Source organism: Notothenia rossii (assembly GCF_949606895.1).
Source record: "Notothenia rossii genome assembly, chromosome: 4".
NCBI classification, from domain to species: domain Eukaryota; kingdom Metazoa; phylum Chordata; class Actinopteri; order Perciformes; family Nototheniidae; genus Notothenia; species Notothenia rossii.
Window position 1 is genome coordinate 80837416 of NC_136902.1, and position 20245 is coordinate 80857660.

At 39.4% G+C, this 20245-nt stretch overlaps 3 protein-coding genes across 9 annotated transcripts in view; 1 reads left to right on the plus strand and 2 right to left on the minus strand.

Moving 5' to 3' along the window:
- Positions 1-10218, minus strand: part of fchsd2 (FCH and double SH3 domains 2) — a 57862-nt gene extending 47644 nt beyond the window's left edge. For 2 of the 3 annotated variants that reach the window (XM_079677353.1, XM_079677352.1), the window contains exons 1-2: positions 9728-10215; positions 5738-5835 (exon numbers count right to left, since the gene is read on the minus strand). In XM_079677353.1, coding sequence (XP_079533479.1) covers positions 5738-5835; positions 9728-9748 — 119 coding nt within the window. In that variant the 5' untranslated portion in view covers positions 9749-10215. Of the gene's footprint in view, positions 1-5737; positions 5836-9727 lie in introns of all 3 variants that reach the window. The other variant, XM_079677351.1, reaches the window with a different exon arrangement.
- The window catches only part of p2ry2.1 (purinergic receptor P2Y2, tandem duplicate 1), a 30971-nt gene extending 14371 nt beyond the window's left edge, over positions 1-16600 (plus strand). Inside the window, exons 1-5 of one of the 4 annotated variants that reach the window (XM_079677357.1) lie at positions 11492-11628; positions 13569-13921; positions 14889-15057; positions 15348-15675; positions 15755-16600. In XM_079677357.1, the coding sequence (XP_079533483.1) occupies positions 13585-13921; positions 14889-15057; positions 15348-15675; positions 15755-15946 (1026 nt within the window). In that variant the 5' untranslated portion in view covers positions 11492-11628; positions 13569-13584 and the 3' untranslated portion in view covers positions 15947-16600. Of the gene's footprint in view, positions 1-11491; positions 11629-11965; positions 12079-12107; positions 12539-13568; positions 13922-14888; positions 15058-15347; positions 15676-15754 lie in introns of those variants that run through there. The other 3 variants (XM_079677356.1, XM_079677358.1, XM_079677359.1) reach the window with 3 other exon arrangements.
- Positions 16601-16878: 278 nt separating this feature from the next.
- Positions 16879-20245, minus strand: part of relt (RELT TNF receptor) — a 28769-nt gene continuing 25402 nt past the window's right edge. For both annotated transcript variants that reach the window (XM_079677354.1, XM_079677355.1), the window contains 3 exons: positions 19499-19882; positions 19105-19227; positions 16879-18594 (listed from right to left, as the gene is read on the minus strand). In XM_079677354.1, the coding sequence (XP_079533480.1) occupies positions 18591-18594; positions 19105-19227; positions 19499-19882 (511 nt within the window). In that variant the 3' untranslated portion in view covers positions 16879-18590. The remainder of the gene's footprint in view (positions 18595-19104; positions 19228-19498; positions 19883-20245) is intronic.

Genomic DNA, 20245 nt, shown 5'->3' on the forward strand with positions numbered 1-20245 from the left:
GTAGCGAAGAAGACACCGGAGCATGGTTGTCATGGTTGCCCTTCTGTTTATTCTCCGCGGTGGACGGCGTGTGCTCCTGCTGTAAATCTCTCCGGTACTCCACCAGCAGATGAAAAAACCCCACCTCTCCGCCTCTTCCAAGGGACGAGGGAACCATGCGGCAGAGTTTCCGTTAAAAAAAATATTTGCCGGTCAACACGTCCGTTAAAGTTTAAATCCTCCGGACAAAATTAGAAAAATGCCGGTCAGAGGTCTTCTTTGTTATTTATTGAGCTTTAAAACAAATTGATAACGATTCTATATAATAATATAAGAATAATAAACGGAGCCTCTCTTTTCCTCCCCCTCTTCTGACAGCCCAGCAGCTGATCTCTGAGCAGGAGACGTGGGGAGAGGGAGACGTGGGGAGAGAGAGGCGGGGCTATTTAATCTTTATCAGAAAATGATCGTATAGAGGCGTACACACGGAGCCGTTTGCGCCCCCAGAGCGTTCCGTTTGCAGATCTATCCTCCTTGGGACCCGTTATTGTTTGCGGGGTCCATTTCTATCGTTTTGTTTTACGGCCTCGTGTAAACGAAAGGGCTATACGCTGACGCTGTAGTACGCTGTAGTACATATGCTGAGCCTGTAAGTGGCGTAGTAACTTCCTCCACAAAATACACCAAAAGCAGCGAAGAGTGACCAATTTTCAGCAGCTGCAACTGAACGTTGTTATATGAGTCAACTAATACATTTGACAGTATTTCAAATTAAAATAAATAATTATTTATACATTAAATATATAATTATTATATATGCAACTTTTAATCTCTGGTTCTCTCACCTAAATACATATAGTGACATGCTGGCCTTCTGACACTCATGTACAGCAACAATAAGCTCTGTGCTAAGTGTACTTGAGTACTAGTAAGGGCCTCTGGAACATACAATTAATGTCAACACCAGTACACAATTTGACTATGCACTAACACACATCCTCACTAGGGTCTTAGGACATGTCTATGCTTCTGCAACCATGGTGACCCTGCAGCAGAAACCACATATGTAAATATGGACACCCAATTGCCAGTTAGAAATATCACACCCATCACAAACCTTTGATAGGGACAGTGTGTTTCTTATGAAAGATTGTTAACAGAAAGAACAGAGCTTTAAGATTGTATGTCTTGAATAGCTATTTCACTTTGAATGTGATCGTATAAATGGTGTGTTAGTGTAGTGAGGATATACTGTACTTCTTTTAAGTTGTTTGTTTTTGCCTTTTTACTCTTTAGACTTGCTTTTTTCACACTTGTTTGCTCACAATCTTTTAATAATGTCCTTAAAACTCTCCTCCCCCACCTCCCACCTCTGCATTTTTCCCACCCTTATCCCTTCATTTTTGCCTATTGCATTTTGCGTTCTTGCTCTTTCTTCTAACTACTTAGTCCCTCTCTCTCACTTTCTCATCCCTCTATTCTGCCAGGCCATCATTTGTGTGTGTTTGTATGTGTGCGGTAAAGCAGTGTCAGCATCAGCTGTGCATGAAGTAGGCAGAAAGAAAATGCCCAGATGAGTGTGTGTCTGAAAGGAAATACTTAAGTGCTTAGGAGCGGACACTAAGTGTGTGCGGGCCGAGAGAGGGAATGCTCAAACATGGGAAAACAGCTGAGATCAATGGTTTGCAGGCCACAGCCTGAGATCAGTGACAACAGGATAAGCAACATGAGTCACAGACAGAGATAGAGGCGGAGGAGGGAGGTCATGTTTTCACACTGCACGATCGCCACAAGACACAATAGAGCAGATCCTCCACAGATTTTCCTCTCAAAGACCAAGAAGGCAAAAACATTCACTAATGTCATTTAAGTATACAAAAAAATAGATAAGTAGCAAGCTAACAGTAGAATAATGTTTTGATACAATAGCAAGAACAACGCTTTGTGGTTTGCCTTGATTTGTGTAAAAAACGAGGTGTTTTTACTAATGTTTAAACAGTAAATCACTTTATAAATCATAGTCAGGGCTTTCCAAAGGTATAGTCGGCAAATAGCACCTCAGCTGTGTGATTGTGATGTAACACATATTTCCCAAGTTTCAGAAGGTCATGATTGAAGATCGTTGTTGCCTCATTTTGAGACGGATAGGACAATGTCATGTTACCTTTCATATAGGGCTGCTTGATTATGGCAAAAAATCATAATCTCGATGATTTGAGTCAATAATTGTAATTGCGATCATTAAATGCGATTATTCATTGACTTTGAAAACATCCATTTATTGGAGAAAAAAATGTGAACAGTATGTTTTTAACAGTTGATTACCCTGAACTTTAAGTATAATTCAACAAAAAAATCAATAAATAAATAAATTTAAAAAAGTAATAATAATAATAATCGTTTTATTTCGATTAGTGTACGTTGTTTTCGTAATCGTTGCAAGCCATTATCGTAATCGCGATTAAAATACGATTAAAATACGATGAATTGAGCAGCCCTACTTTCATATCAGCCTTATCCCTCTGGGGCTAGTACTACCTGGGGTCCTCTTGTGAGTTTCAATAACAGCAGAGCCTGTCTGTGCTGTAATTTGGCTATACACAGAGGCCTCCTAATTATATTAGCAGGGCGCGCATCAGCCGTGCATTAATTTGGGCCTTTTCCCCCCAATGAGTCCTTGATATTCTGTTTCTCCTCTTTCTAAATTATAGAAGCTGCAGTGAAAGCATTAATGAGGAATCTGATAGCATTTTGCGTTGAAGTTGGGGTGGCTAATCTAGCAACTCAGCATGGGAACCCATTATGTTTTAATGATATCTGCAGAAAACTCCTAAGATTTGGTCAATAAATTTGAGTGAATCACACAAATGTAATCTATCCTATGCAAATGTGCCACACAAGACACAGGGGGGGTTTATTCCTAAATCACATCAGGGCCCCGGGTAAGGCAGTGCAGTCCAGGCATCAGCTACAGAAACTGTCACTTTCATCCTTTGTTTTCTCACGACTGTCACTTCATGACTGATGTGGCTCTTTGTGGATTCTTCATACAGCACTCTGTCTAGACTTTGGGAAATTTGATGCATTTGAGTTTACAAACTGTCTGCAAGTAGCGTACTCTTACACCAAAACTAAAAAAGCACCTTAACAGGGGATGTATTGTTCTAAAGCCCAACGAGTTAATACCACCAATGGCCACAGATGTATAAGGCAGTGCTGCAGGGCAAAGCATCCAATTCCCTTTTCAAAAAGTATATGCACAATGATGGCCTTGCAATTCAATGTCATTCACTGATCCTGATCTACAAATAAAGCCAATATAAAACAACGGCAATTATGAAAAATTGTCTAATGATGTTCTGTATTTTGTGTTAGTGTGGGTGTGTGTGGCTGTGGGGCAGACATAAGGGAATGGGGGATTTAGTTGGATTGAAGACACCAAGTTGACTCCTTGAGTCCGTCTTCTCATCAACGTTTCTCCACTTCCCCTCTTTCTCTTATCCTCTTCCATAAACTAGCCAAGCTAAAAGTCTGTCCTGGGGGGTAAATAGACTGCTCCATCTTTCTTACCTTTTTCTTTATGTGTTTCTTTATTTTTCCTATTTTACTATCTTCCAAATAGTAAAGACATTTGATAAATGTGCTATAGCTAGTAACTTATATGTGCTTGTGTGTTGATTAAAGGCAGTCTGTGGATTAATTACGGCCCGTCCACACGGCGGCGTGCGTTGAAGCTTCAACGCTTCTGCCCATTCACTTTGAATGGGGTGACGTCACGCTTTGCCGAACTGCATTGTGGGAGCGTTGCTTCCCTTTGCTCGCGTTGCTCGCTTCAAAAGTTGAGCAATGTTCAACTTTTGAAGCTTCGGCGGAAGCGTTAGCCAATCAAATCATATGCCAGTACAAGCTCTAGCCAATCAAACCACGTGCTTGTGTGTCCGGGGCGGGAGATTCATGTGATTGGTTGTTGGTCGAGTTTCAGACACGCCCGCCGGTAAGCTTTAACGCATGCCGCCGTGTGGACGCTGCGTTAGGGTCAATAACCTCAGAGCAGATTTGTGGATTTAAGAGTAAAAATCTACTGTAGGCTTCAGGCAAGAAAGTGTGTGTTCAACAACACAAAGTCCTTTCACTAACTGTCTACATTGCGGTTATTAATTAAATCATCCTGACCCTGGATGGTGACAAGTGAGTAAATTCTTCTCCCTGTGGAAATCTCGGCTGCGTTATAAACTACATCAACTATTTAGGCTTGCAAGCAACTAGTCATTATTTTCAATATTAATGAATGTACAGTAAATATATGTTTTAGTACAGTACCATAGGGGACGTAACGTATTCTTTCCTTGATCATGCACATGGTAAACAACACAAATCTGTGCTGGAATCCAAGGGAGTAGAGCTAGCTTACATTAGCCGTTAGCAGCTGGTATCGCCATCCTTTTGAATTACATTAGATTCAAGATGTCAAAAGCTACAGTGTAGTGGTTGGCAATTAGAATCCTAAGTCCCAGGCTTCTTCAACAGTATAACATACAGTATACTTAAGGCACAAAATAAATAAATAAATAAAACAAAGCTATAAAAGTAAATGATATATGTGTGAAATCAAACTATGTCTAGCCTTTCTGATGACTCTCTTACGAAATATCTACACATATATAGTCAAATGAGTGCCACTACAGAGACAGAAACACTAGTAGGGTGTCATCGCTTGCTAAAGAATACATTGATAAAGCAGATGCTTGTTGCTGCAGGGCTTGAGTCCAGATCTTCCAATTGAGAGGCGGTCTCTCCTTAATCACTGCACCACCCTGCTCCTCCTGTTTTTACTACCAGGAGAATGTGCCATCAGAAATAATTAGAAAACATTGAAGGTTAGAGGGACGCACTAAGAAAACTCTGGAGGCGGCGTCTTTAAACCAAGAGGATGACAAAGCCAATTTCAAGATCTGAACCCAGTGGCGTGTAGCTCCATTCCTCACAGACACGCAGAACTAACACAATGTGCTTGCATTTGCTTAACTGGCTCTCCCTCTCTCTCACAAGTCAGACAAGGGCCGTGTGCACTCCCCAAAAACCAGCAGCAACAAGGCAATCTGCTTTTCAACAGCTGGAGTTGCTCCCAAGAGAGAGAGGGAGAGAAAGAGAGGGAAGTCTCAGGGAGAATAGAGGTAGAGAAAGTGTGAACATGAGGAACAGAGAGAGGATGGAAACAGAGTATTAGAGAGTTCCATACATAATCAATGCTTAGTCAACACAGAAAATGAGAGTGTGTGAAAGAACCAAGGTTTCCTCTCAATGCCAAATCCAAAAGGGAAAATTGCCAAACTCACACACGTCATGAGTAAACAGAGCTGGGTCAAAATGAAAAAGAAAGATATGGGGACGGACAAAAAGATAGTCGGAGCAAAAGAGACAGACAAAAATGATAGAAGGAGATACAGAATTACATTTGGAAGACAGTTAGAAAGAAGCAGAAAGCAGAAGGAGTGCAGCAGGAAATTCCTTCAACATTTTCGCGACCTTTTGTCCTTCTCAAAAAACCGGACAATAATCCTTTTCCTATTTGGCTTTCTTTAGCCTCTCCTCCTTCGTTTTTCCTTCTTTCTTATTTTTTTTTTTTTTTGCATGGCTGTGTCCATGTGTGCATGCTGTGCATATCACAGTCACATCATGAGTAGATTTCAAATCCTCTGGCAGTTAGTCAGTGTTTTCTTCAGGGTTGTGTTAGTACACGCATGCGATAAGGACAAACCTCATGTCTTCCAGCAGGTCACATTCAGTCTGGTGTTTAAAGTGCAGTCTTGTCATCTGCTCTGCGTGTGTGTTCTTCAGCTCCTGTGTCACTTTGACCTGGAGAAAACAAAAAGACACGTCAAGAAGAGGGGTTTGGCATTTGTTCATCCGTCTGCCGTGCACATGGGTTAGCTATTTCAAGGCTCATATTCACCAAACTCATCCCTACAAGAAATGTTTCCATATTGATAATATCAGCAATGAGGTATAAAACTAGATATCATCTGAGACTTTGGTTTATTTTGAGTAGAAATGGTTGAGTGAACTGTGAATGCCTCTACCTGCCTGAAAGTCATATAAACATTCCTTATTTATAAGGTTTGTTTTTCAAAATAATTGTCATTATTGATGATCTTTCTTATGAATTGTCTTTAAAAATAGAGACCTTGAACTATCAAATCAAAGATATTCAATCTATAATGAGATGCAACAGACACATGCAGTAAATGCAAACATTTAGCTAGAGACAGAATTGTTCTCGTCATCTGACGTTATAAACCGAATGATTATTAAAACAGTGGATTCTTTTGTTGTTGGTCCACTAATCAAATTGGTGGATTTCTATAGACAGTATTAAATCCAAACATCATAATTCTGCTGTAATTTATTTTTGATTAGTCCATATTTGTCCCAAAAAAGCTGATAGAGATCGAGAAAGTCAGAGAAATGTATTTTTAGCTTTGAGGTGCAGACTGCGCAAATGTGGCTTATGTTCTTCTGAATGACTTTGGGCTTTCTTGCTTAGTATACCGATAGACTATTAGTTACTAAGAATTAGGCTACTGAATCACAGAAACCCACTTACACATACAAGGAGAGATAATTTAACTCCCATCAATCAATCTATCTGACAATCACCTGTCGTCTAGCTTGAGTGTGCTCAGCTTGAGAGTCAAGTGAAAGGAACGCGCACACATTCCCATCAGTAATTCATTCAGCATAACAATCAGTGTCTGGGTCATGTCAGACTTCTGGAGAGGCTGGAGGAGGTTTTTTGAAGTTAGAGGTGACTGAAGACACATTTAAAAGCCTATAACAGCATTTCAGCGCAGACAGACTCCATGTGCATTTGTGAAAGATGTGCTTTTTTATCACCTTATATGAAAATCAATGTGCCGGATGAGAACAGTGGCTATAACCCTGCACTCAAAACAGTGATGTGCAAAAAAGACAGAGCGATAACCCCTTAAAATGCAGACAAACGATCACACATGCATACACTCCTGCCAACACGTACAGAGTCACTGTGTTGGTCATTGTGTATTGTCGGGTGAATTCCATCGCCTATTCAACAGAGTAACAGTGGGCAAATTCATGACTGTTCTAGACACAACAATCAACAACATTACACACACACACACACACACACACACACACACACACACACACACACACACACACACACACACACACACACACACACACACACACACACACACACACACACACACACACACACACACACACACACACACACACACACACACACACACACACACACACACACACACACACACACACACACACACACACACACACACACACACACACTTTCATGTGCTGTGTCTTTGAAGATAAGGAGGGAGTGGTTCAAGGGGAAAAAGGGGAAGGGCAGGGGTGACATGGGAAGAAACAATTAGAAATGTTGCTGGTGGTTGGCTGTGTGAAAGAGTGGGAGAATATGAAGCGAAAGTAAAGAAAAGAAGAGGGTGACGGTCACCGTGAAAAATTTGGGATATGGTGAAGTTAATTATGAGAAATGCAGTTTATTAAAGATCATGTGAAAGGAGAAGAGCTCAGCTGGTGTAGTGGTAGCTGATTCAGCAGTTAGGTCTATATCGCTGAAAGAGTAGTTCCTGTTTCCACATTTAACAGTGATTCAAATGTACAACCTCAGCTGTTAGGGTTGGCCAATATGAGTTCAAAACTCTAATATATCAGGAAATATTAAAAGATTTGCCATGTACAGAACGTATATATTTATTATTTTATCATGATAGCCTACTTCTGATATGAGCTATTTGCTGTTTTGTTTGCAACTGCTGGTTGTAAGTAATTTGTTGTGTAATTATTGTCCATTTGTAGAATAATTGTGTGAATACATTCAATTAGTCCAACCCTAGTAATATTATAACCCTGATGAATAATGATGTAGATACAAAAACTCCACAAGATGTGGTCTCCCAAACTCCTACCCCAGTTTGTGACAATATTCATTAGAATATGTGATAGATTGATGGATGGGGCGGCTGACCAACAGTGTGTGAATGTTAGTCTTCCCTGGGCAGGTGGCCCCATTTGTGGCCGCCTTTGCCTGAATGTAGGTGAATGCTGAATTGTTATGTACAAGTACTTAGACAGGTCACAAAGACTGGAATAGGCTATATCAATTCAGTGCATTTACCATTTACCACAGATAGATGATCCCAAACCAGCTCAGCCTGTAAGCAGATGTGCTGAGACAGACAGACAACACACTAAGGGCTGTTTGTGTAGCACTGGGAGGGAAATTATTAGTATCCAACAGCCAAATGCTGATACACTCTGGCTGTTGTGCTGAAGGCTGAGTGTACTGAGTGCCAGACATATTGGCAGGGGGGGTATGAGATTAGTATTTAGCAAATAATTTAGTTGTATTCTTGGAAGGAATTTCACAGCAAACTGCATGGGAAAGATACATGACAGCTGACAAATGAGATCTAACAAAATCAATAATATAACTGTAATGGTGTATTTGATGATGACACGCTGTGGAGGAACACAACCATATTGGTCACTCCAGCCATGATAAAAGGACCTATTGAAGTGTGTATATGTGTTTTACAGACATGATATGACATGTTCAAAGCAAGTCTGTGTGTGGAAACCCAGAGCATAAATGGCACTGGGGCAATATGCGGTAATTAAGAAAAACTGTGCAGTGGTTCACAGCAGAATAATTGGCTCTTGTGCATCTATTTCAGGACACACACACAGACACTCCTAGAAAGCAATACACAAGCAACTTGCATATCCTCACATACACAACAGTGGGTACCAAGCTATAGGGGACTGTGGTCTTTTCTCAGCCCATACAGAATCAATAAGTCAGTATTGGACATGGCTCTGCCAGCATGTCTCCCTGTGTGTGTGTGTGTGTGTGTGTGTGTGTGTGTGTGTGTGTGTGTGTGTGTGTGTGTGTGTGTGTGTGTGTGTGTGTGTGTGTGTGTGTGTGTGTGTGTGTGTGTGTGTGTGTGTGTGTGTGTGTGTGTGTGTGTGTGTGTGTGTGTGTGTGTGTGTGTGTGGGTGTGGGTGTGTGTGTGGGTGTGTGTGTAGCTTTTGTCAGCTCAGCCTTTGAAGAAAATAAGTGACCCTGGACGGACTGAAGGTCTTCCCTTGCTTAACACATAAGCATCACAACGTGGTAGAATGGCAGCTTTTGTTAATGCTGCTGTAATAAACTAACTATTATTTGCAAATGAATACCTGAGCTTCATTACATTGAAGTTAAATTGTAGACAGTGGTAATGACTATACGGTTACTAGCTTAAACGTTGCTGCCATAAGGCAACGTGCAGATGCTAATGTACATTTGCAATATTAATTTAAAGTTATTTCTACAACAGGGCGTTCTCTTATTAAAAGCCACAATATAACATTATCCTACTATCATGCTTTGGTGCTTTGTATAAAACGTCTCATGTTAGCACACCTAGCGTTTCCTAGCTAACGTTATTTGACGTCTGACGGCTCACGCTACACCGTTGGATAGATATTAATGTCACTACTAGGTACTGTCTAACAGAGCTAGCAAACGCTGCTAATGGTGGCTATCAAATGTATTTGAATTGTTCTTAAGCCTGGAGCATTGGAAGCTTTATGTATTGAAGGTAAATCACAACATAAGGTTACTACACTCTGTATCTGTCTCTCATTGTCTGAAACATAACGGACTCCAGAAATCACTCACCTTCCTCGGCGGCGGCTGCATTTTGGAGTATTATTGACATGAATGGTATTTCCCTTGCGAGATGTATTGTCATTCCAAGAGGAAATCCAAAAATCAGTGGAGGACTATTATTGTGTCTCCTCAAACCAAAAATCCTCCCCTCCAGACGACAGGGAGGAAACACGGGAGTTAAATGTGTACTCCGGCGGCCATGATTGATGATAAATGGCTAGTTTGTACAGAGCTACGAGGAGAGACTGGACCCACTTGTGTTGGCTGCTGCCACTACCACAGTACTAGTGTGTACTGTACTGTGTTGTGAAGGAGGGCAGCAGACAGAAGAAAAGCAGAGGGAAAGGGATGGGGGAATATAATAGGGGAACCCCTTCCGCTACTAAGCTCAATAGCGCCTCAAAGAGGGGAAACTCAGAACCTGTCGGCGATTAAAAACACTGAGCAGAAATACATCCTTATTGTTTGCCTCATATTGCCTGTAACCTCGATAAAACCTACTCATATATGTTTTAAACCAAATAAGGGGACAATAAATGTGATAACTACAATGAGGGACTATTTATCCGATGAGCATTAGCATTTTTGTCATCCTCCTCCAGCCTGCTCGAGGAGAAAAGGCTGACACTGACAGGAGCCTGCGTCCTGCAGACCTGCATAGCAACAAGAATCCGCAGTCGATCCAAGAAAAATCGACCGCGGAGTAGAATGAAAATCAGTATTTTCAACAACAACAAAAGAGAGAGAAACCTTTTTAAAAAAAACGAGCATAACAAATTTGTAATTTGACGCTTTAGGTTGTTAAAAATAATGTTTTTTAAAAAGCATGTAATCCTAGTAGGCCTACAGCTAAAATTATTTTTGTATTAGGCTATATTGCCTTTTATTGTATCAGTCCCTCATCAAAATGAACACCAATTAAATAATAAAGCATTTATTATTTGTGGTAGGCTTGTCCATGTTGTGCCATGATTTAGCACACTTGTGCAGACACCAGGGAGTAAACAGGGTAAAATAGGGTCATGGAGTTCATTGGAAGTGGGTGCTGACTGAGTGAACAATTAAAGGAATACATTAGGATTTCTCAAACACCCTCGTAATGAGTGGGCATCAGCAGATGCAGCTGGTTTGAGACAGTGTCTGCATACTTGTTTGCAGACCGCATTTGTTTGTTTTTGTGTTTGTGTGGTTGCTCACTGTTTAAAATTAACCAGAAATTTAAATTTGGTAGGTTATTGGGTGAGAAAAACACAATGCAATGCATTTGGGAAACAAAAAATCACATATGTCTTTCTTTCTGATATTTGATAATCTCCTCACCTCAGTGTGCCCGGTGAAAAATTGAAAATTGCCCAAATGTCAAGGTTAAGATTTACCTTTGACTTGTTATGGTGGAAATTCAGTCAATTTATTGTATGGTTGTCATCAATGTCTTACAAAAAGGCAAGGCAGTGGAACTAAAATATGTATATATATATATATATATATATATATATATATATATATATGACTACCTCAAAGCATTCATTTTGGAAACCTTTTTTAAAGAATTGTACTTTATGCCTCCTGTGTGCCACGTCCAAGGTTAAGGTTACAGGCCTTGTAATCATTAATACCCAGAGTTTCTAGAGCAGTAAGACATTAAGTACTCTTTCACCTCTCCTCTCAGTATAACACCTAAACTAACATGGGCGTATTCAAACATATGTGTGCACACACATTGGCAGTCAGAAACCAAACATTTCTATTGACACCCACACACATAACTATCTGCCAGAGGCAACCAAAAACATGGCGTGCATTTATTGTTGGAATATACAGTATCTGTTAGGATCCTGGCAGGATGCTTTTGGTTTATGATTTATTTTATGATTTGGTGAGGAACATCTCTGTTGCTTTGGAAAAACAAGGTGAGACTTTTTACCATAAAAACAGGCAAGTACTTTAATCGAAAAAAATGAAAGTGGCCCATATAATTAGTTTTGCTTCCCACATTATATATTTGTCTGTGAAATCATACTGTTTCTCATATATTTAGTGGCATGGTAGGATATATTTGAACTGTCCTTAAATATTCTTTGGACAAAATAGTAGCTTACTGTTTGTCTTTTTTTTACCGCGGTTTGACCTACAGATAGTCACAGTAAATCCAGTCTTAACTTTTCACACTTCGCAGGTTGCAGCTTGTCAGACAGGAACACACCTCTACATGTTTTCACATACTGAATTATCTTAGGCAGACGTTCAGCCATAGACAACCAAGTCAAATACACACTGTACTTTTACTGATGAGAATGAGGATACTTTACAGACGGTGGTCAGCGTTGGACAGTCTTTGACAGGAAGTAGCATTGTACAGTGTGAGTCATTTTATATGTTTAAGGGTTTTGTCTCTGGGGAAGGGGCTTATTAGTATATATCTTGCAGTGCAATGATGACATTGTGTACAGCCAATGTAAAAAACATGATTACTTCATTGATGAATAGTACATTTTGCTCCGTTTTGTGTGGCGTGCACACAGCATGTCAGAAGAATTTGGAGGAATACAAAAGGAGCCCCTCCTTCTCACGTCTGCTATCTGTTATATTTAACCTGCAGCTGTTTTAAAGAAGAAAAAAGAGAGTGAAGACAGCAATGGGTACAATGTGAGCCAGAAGCTATGTTTTTGATAAAGAGGAAATATTATCAGAGGGAAGAAACAAGAGAGCGCTGTAGGTTAACTCATCAGTGAGTTTGAAAACAATTTAGTTGTGCACCTTCTGTCTTCTTTGCTTGCAAGTTTTGAAAGCTTGACTCCATGTTTTTACGTGACTTTGAACGTGAGTATGTCAGATAAACACATTTTTAGAGGAAGAGAAAAAAATTGACTGAGGTAAACAATATAGCATGAACGCCTGTGAGTAGAACAGAAAGAACATGTTGATCAGATTCTCTAAAGGTCTGGTTTGAGTTAAAAAGTGATTTTGCTGTCTCTCCCTCTCCCAGCCGTGAGGTTTTGGAAACTTTGACACGCATTATGCCAGAATAAGTGCTGTTTTCTGCCCGAGAACACCGCTTAAAGTTTTGTAAAAGGTTACAACACAAGCCTGTGTGAATTCTTTGACCGAATCATCTGCAGATGAGACATTTGCAAATAGAGCCTTTCTCTAACAAAGTGAGAAAACATATCATGATATCTTATCAAGTAAACCCACTGGGCCAGGTAGTGGAACAGGCTACATAAAGACCAACTTAATAAAGTCTAGGTCAAGTCCAAAAAAAAGCTCCAGTTGAGTCCCAGTCAAGACCAAGTTAAAACTGCATCCGGGACAAGTTGAGTCCTGTCAAAGATAAAGATTAGGACTTAGGTATTTCCAAATCTTTGGAACACTACAGTAAATCTCGTTACACACATCTACAATACTATCAAACATAACACACACACATTAACTTTCAGTCATTTATCTAGGATTTAATCTTTTTTTAAGTATATTCCCTTCTCTCTATATCTCACAACTATTCCCTCTTTTATTCAACCATTCAGAAAGAAATTGGCAATTAAAGGGACGTTGGGATTAAAGTGATTCATTATGTGAAAAGCCCAAAACATTTAAAATGGGATGACTCAAGCTATAAAGTGGATGGTTTCAATTTGATTACGAAATCACACTGGACAGGTTGATTATGCTTAGGCATGGAATTACTTCGTGCTGCTCAGGCATGCAAAGGTGAATGACTTGGCGCACCCTAAAGTGTGATTTAGGTTGATATCATTTTCTCACAGTCATTCAATGTGTATGAGAACATCTTCAAAGTTATTCAAATGTAGCATAATAATAATCTATTCCTTTGTGCTTGTCTTTACCTCAGGGTTTTCACAACCGAGATGGCCACCTTTGACAACACAATAATCAACCTCACCAACTTCAGTGACTTCTACTGTCCCTTTCAAGAGGATTTTAAATATATTCTTCTTCCTGTCAGCTATTCCCTGGTCTTTTTAATCGGCCTGGCTCTGAACACCACAGCGTTGTATGTGATTGTGTTCCGCACAAAGCGCTGGAAGCCCTCCACCATCTACATGTTCAACCTGACGATGTGCGACACACTCTACATCCTCACTCTGCCCTTCCTCATCTATTACTATGCAGATGAGAACGACTGGCCCTTCAGTGAACCGTTCTGCAAGATCATACGCTTCCTGTTTTATGCAAACTTATATGGTACAGTGATGGCATGACACACACTCAGACAATACCAAAAAAAACATCATTATAAAGTACAGTAGATGGCAGTATGATATACCAAAAGAGAGTACAATAGTGTTAATTTAATACAGTGGAGACATGTGATGTAAGTTATCCAATACGACATCTACAATACAACAAATATACTATGCTTACACTAATGGTATAGTATGATGTTTTATAATATCATTGGATACAAGAAGACATAAGGAAAAATAAGATATGACCTGCAGTGACAAAAAGTGTAGTCTACATCCTCATTTATAAACAGTGCAATGCAATGCAACTCAATTTGACAAAGTACACAACACAGTATTGCACAATAAGTAAAGGCATGTTTCACCTTACCAAATGCCACACTAGGCTACGCAATACTATGACTACAACTCACGGTAGAATACAATATGCTAAACTAGGCCTGACTAAACTCGGCTGACAGTTTAGCATACAGATGACATGGTCACACAGGCCTACAAAATCACATAACAAGCAACACACAATGATACAATATAATATGTTGCCAAACAATACAGTGCGAAACAATACAATATAACATACTAATATAATTTACAAAAATAACAATACACTAATAATATGACAGTGTATGACATCTTGTTGCCTGATATCCTAAGAAGACATTTTTAAGAATACAACAGTTATTGTGACATACAATTCAAATCCAACAGATAAAGAATTTGATATATAAATATGATACAAAATAATACAATTGTGTGTAAAAAAATCTGACCTAAACATAATGAAACACATCTTGATATGACACAACAAAATGTATAACTTTACTACAATACTCAAGTCGTTAACATTATATCATGAAGAGTGTACACAAAAAATGCTAACAGGCATCAACAAGGACAACTTTATAGGTTCAGAAAGAATCCATGCAGTATGAAAAAGAGTGTATAAATATGTATTCACCTTGCAGGTTCCATTCTGTTCCTGTGCTGTATCAGTCTGCATCGCTTCGTTGGCATCTGCTATCCGGTGCGCTCCCTCAACTGGGTCAGCGCTCGCCAGGCCAAGCTGGTGTCTGTGGCCGTGTGGGCCTGTGTCTTATTCTGCCAGGCACCTATTCTCTACTTCTCAAGAACTAGGTGATTTTGATTGGTCTTTCTTTCTGTTTTTTATTGATATATTTCTTAATTCCCTACCAACAGTTAAATCCTTCTTAGTTGTATTTAGTGTGGGACTATTGATTTTGTGTCACAGTAAGTAACTTATGGAACCTTATTGGGCACCAACCTGAGAGCTAACACATTGACTTAATCTCTCCTTTCTTCTGTTACTCCTACGTCTTTTTTTTGGTTCAATGCTAAATAAGGCAGAACTACAGTTTAATAAATCGAATGAAATTGAAATATAATATTAATATATCTTCTATCAGGGATGTTGAGAATGAACGGATCTGCTACGACACCACCAGCCCAGAGCTTTTTGATGACTTCTTGGTATACAGCACAGCCGTGTCCGTGCTCATGTTTGCCCTGCCGTTCATGGTGGTGATGGTGTGCTATGGCCTCATGGTGCGGAAGCTTCTGGAGCCTGGCTGGGGGTCTGAAGGTGGCTCTCTGGGAGCACAACGCACCAAGCAGAAGTCAGTGAAAATGATCATCATCGTCTTGGCAGTGTTCATGCTCTGCTTCCTGCCTTTCCACCTCACCAGGAGTCTTTACTACTCATTTAGATACCTAAGGCAGGTCGATTCAACACAGGTGAGGATAAACACTTTTAGAGTAAATGTGTTAAATGACTTTGGATGCTCAGTACATCTTGTTTTTATGTGTTCATCAGATCAGCTGTAGGTTGTTGGAAGCCTCCAGTGTGGCCTACAAAGTGACCAGACCTTTGGCCAGTGCCAACAGCTGTGTGGACCCCATCCTTTACTTTCTGGCTGGGCACGACGCCCGCAGTACTCTCAGCAAGAAAAAGCCATCTTCATCTAAATCAAGAAGGGTGGGCCGAACCTTAACAACAGAACTCTGATCCAATGCGTGAAACAATTTTTGGAAGAAAGCTGAACATTGTCAGGACAACAATGACAGTTCTTATTGCAGGTTTCTTTTGGTTGACGCAGCACAACATCCACTGACACAGATTTCATTCAGATTTGCGTAACAAATAGAAATGCATGCTCAGATTTGACCAAATCAAATATGGGCAATACAGTTTTAAAGAATGTAACTTAACATTTAAGTTGTGTTGTTCATTTAATGGACTTAAAAAGATATGTTGTGTTTGTTATGTCTAAAAAAGTATAGTGAGAGGAAGTAAATAAACGACACTGTGCTTTGCAGCTGTACATTTTTTGGTAAAGATCCTACTGGACAACTGATGTTTTTGGATAGACAGAAGTGGGTTTACCTCTGCTCACCTTTCTTTTCACATATCAGACAAAGAACGTACAAATAATGAGTCTGTGGCTTTTAAAATGAAAACGCAAAATGAATCACGCTTGTCAATGTGTTTGTAAATAGTTGGCGAAACAGGATGTCTCTTGAAGTGAGCATAAAACTGCAAAAACAAGACTTTGATTATACTGTACGAGTTGCGATTTTTTTTTAGCGGATGTCAGTTTGTGTCCAAATATGAAGGAATTAAATAAATTGTGTTATTTAAACATGTATAGATTTTGACAAATGTGTGGTTATACATTTTTTATAATTTGTCTAATGTAATATACTGAATTTGTTTAATATCCATGTCATTTCATCTATTGAACACCATGCCACCACTAGAGGGTGACACTGTCTAACAAACAGGCAGGTCATTGCTCACGATGCTTTAGAACACATTTTGAGTTTTTATAGTCCATCATTTTCTTCCGCACATCTATACCTCACATATACCAACATCAGCCAACAGTAGATAACACATTTGTATACACCACCAGCAAGAACAACAAAGAAGATAGCATCTAAAATACACCTCTTCTTTATTTTAACAGTAAAAACATCATACAGAAAAAAAGTCATATTATAAATGCAATTCTACAAAGTTGATGAGATGAATGTGTTTTTTGAATCCTTCCTACCAGTACCACTTCAGCAATAATAGTCCTATAATAATAGTAATAAAAACAGAAAAAATGAAACGGCTGCAACCAATACATATTCAGTCCATCCAGATATGTTGACATATTCCTTTTAACAAATTAAGTTAATATGTAAATGAGTAGCCTTTATGATTCTAGTAAACTCTTACAGCCATGAAGATGTAAACTGAAGCCAACTCGGCTGCATAACTTTGGTGTAACTCAACCACTAATCCTGCACAGCCACTGGTTGGTTCATTTAATTAAACTGGAATAAAATATGATCGTGTTTCTTACAGTTATGAAAATTGCATAACTTGAGTCTGGCTATGTGTACTGTATGAATGTGGTTGAGAACGTTTTAAAAGCTCATGACTAAAACAGTGAAACGTTGCACTCAAATTGTGAAAAGCCATATACAGTAGGTGCGGAAGCTATAAGATGTTGATGAACCAGCAATTCAACTTATATGCATGATGGTGGGACAGATTTCATGTTTTTTTAATGATGGACTACAAGGGTCACTTATTGCTGCGATGCAGTCGTCTCTCACCTTATACATAGTGTATGCTAAAATTATAAAAAGCTGTATGTCTTTTTTTACCCACCCATATTTACATAATGTACATTCATTTACAAGTTCTATTCTACAAAGTAATATCTATCCATCTCGTTTTTTCAGTAGGAGTTCAGCCTCTTACTACCGTTTGGGATGCAGTGATGTAAATAGAAAAACATTGCCGTCATAAAGTATTAGTGGCCCACTCTGAGAGGAACTTTTGGCCCCTGATCACCTACTTGTGTCTAGTCTAAGAGCTTTAAAGTTGCAAACTGTCAAACTTTCACTGATCTCAGTGAGTGCATCTTCTGTTAAGACTACATTCATCTTTTTCAAATCCTATATGAGCAGAAGAAGAGGAGCTATTTTACTAAACTTATAATAAAACAATATTTAAAACAACAATATGGTGTTTAGTTTCATAACATTTTGTTCGTATAATACTTTCTGTAGTGCTATTGAAGTCTTAAATCAAGTGTCTAGCATTCGTAGTTTGTATACTTGATAGCAGACTACTTGGCTTAATATTTCCTCTCTTTTAAATGTAGTATACACAGTTCAGCTTGTTTCAGACTCACTGATGTATTGGTCTTGTCTTTTGGTCAGTTAAGTCTTCCACATTTTTTTTGTCCTCTTCACACAAGTCTGTCTACATGCAATGTGTTTTACCCCTGTTTCCATTTCCTTCTGTGGAAACACAACTTTAGTGGCTGAGAATGTGTTTTTCTTACGATCCAAAATGATCTTCTTTGTTTTTGTCTCTCATCCTTCCTTCTAGTGTCGGGAATTGACACTCTGGTATTTAAAAAGCTCCACTCTCCACTTTCCCTTTTCATTGGGAATGTATAGTACACTTTTGTTGTCATGTAATAATAAATACAGTTTTTTTTCTCCTCATATTATGTAGAAACAACTTATTTGAGCTTGAGGTGGTTCTTGGGGTTTCTTTTTGTCAGATTTCTAGAAACACCCTCCCTGCCAGCTGTCAAGTTTATGAGGTCATTTTCAGCGAGGTAGTGTTACATCTCTCTGTATCTTCATCTGAAACAGAGAGAGAATAAAAGGTTAAGGAGGTGGCAGGACGAGGACATCAACGGCATAATAGGAGAAGGAGTGAAAGAGATTTTCAAGAGTAAGAAATAACATGCTTTTGAGCCTTTTCCTCCTTTGGTCTAATTCGAAGCATAAATTATTGTCTAATTTAAGGATATTTTTGTGTGACTGTAAGACTTAATAGATAGTTTTGACCACAGTCAGGTCTACATGATTACTGTAATCATTTGGATTCACAGAATGTTTGACCAGACAACCGGATACAGAAGAAACTCATTTCCCAAATCATTTTAGAGACAATGATCATACTGTGTGTAATTTCCTTTCCCAGTAAAACAGACCACATCATTCGGTGCTGGCCACAAAAATACATTAGCTCAGATGCTTATGATCTTGCGCTACTTCACAGCACTGCAAGTCATAACAATTAGCTGCATGCTGGGGAAAAGAAATACTGAAGGAAAAGCAAAAACAGAGAGTGTGCGCTGCAGGTTGTACCTCTGGATCCCAGATGATGAGGAGAAGGACTTTCCTCCAAAAAGGGAGTTTTGCTGCTCCTGGGATGATTTGTTGGTTTCCAACGTGAGAGGCTTCATCTCTGGGATCTGAGCGACTTGAAATCTGTTTGTAAAGTAAAAGTTCTAAGTTTAAAAATGTTTCATACTAATCTATAACAATGCATCATATTTAATCAAATGTGTTAATAGAAAAATCTTTATCTTCAAAGTAACTGAAAACTATAACTCTAAATAAATGTGTTATGAATTACATATTTGCTTCTGAAATGTGGTTTGGATGTGAGAAAAAGTGCTGAAAATGTTGTATTGTCCTCACGCATGCGTCATGTCAGTTGTGTGTTGTTTTGCGTATGAAGTATTAGGACATGTCTCACCTCCCCACAGACAACACGGTCAGCTCTCCCTCCTTCCTCTCCTTCACTTCACTCCCTTCCACTTTGTTCTGTACAGTATTTGGCACAACAGCTTGTGTATGGTGGGTGTCGACAAACACCCCCCCAAGCAGGGGTCTCTTCTGCTGGTCGTATGATTTGTCCAGGGAGGGAACAATGAAGGTCTTGGCGGGCTTCAGGGGATCTTTAAGGGCACCCAGGGGTGGTATGAGGACAGCGGGCCACTTCCGCTGGGCGCAGCGGGTGCAGCGGTAGCCGTGTTTGGGGGCCAGGCCGGAGAGGCCAGAGATAGTGTGATGGTGGGACTGATGGGGGCACAGCTTGGGGAGGGAGCAGAACTGGGACAGGGGAGACAGCATTGGGAACCTAGGGGGTAGAGAAGGAGAGGATGAAGAGGGGGTAAATAAATGATTGGTTGGACAACATTTACAAACATTTAAGTCTGTTTTTTAGTCAAGACAAGAAGTTAATTTCTCTAAAAATTAAAATACTGAAATGAAAAAATTATTATAAGATGGTTGTAAGAGCAAATCATACTGATAATAGAGTATCATTAAAACCCTTAAGTGGCATAAAAAATGTATATTTAGTGTGGAGTGTGTGCTTTGTTTTAAAGTTGTTGTTGTTGTTGTTGTTGTTGTTGTTGTTGTTGTTGTTGTTGTTGTTGTTGATGCAGAGTGAAAGCTTAATGCCATGATGACAAACGAGTATGAAAACCTAAAAAGAATA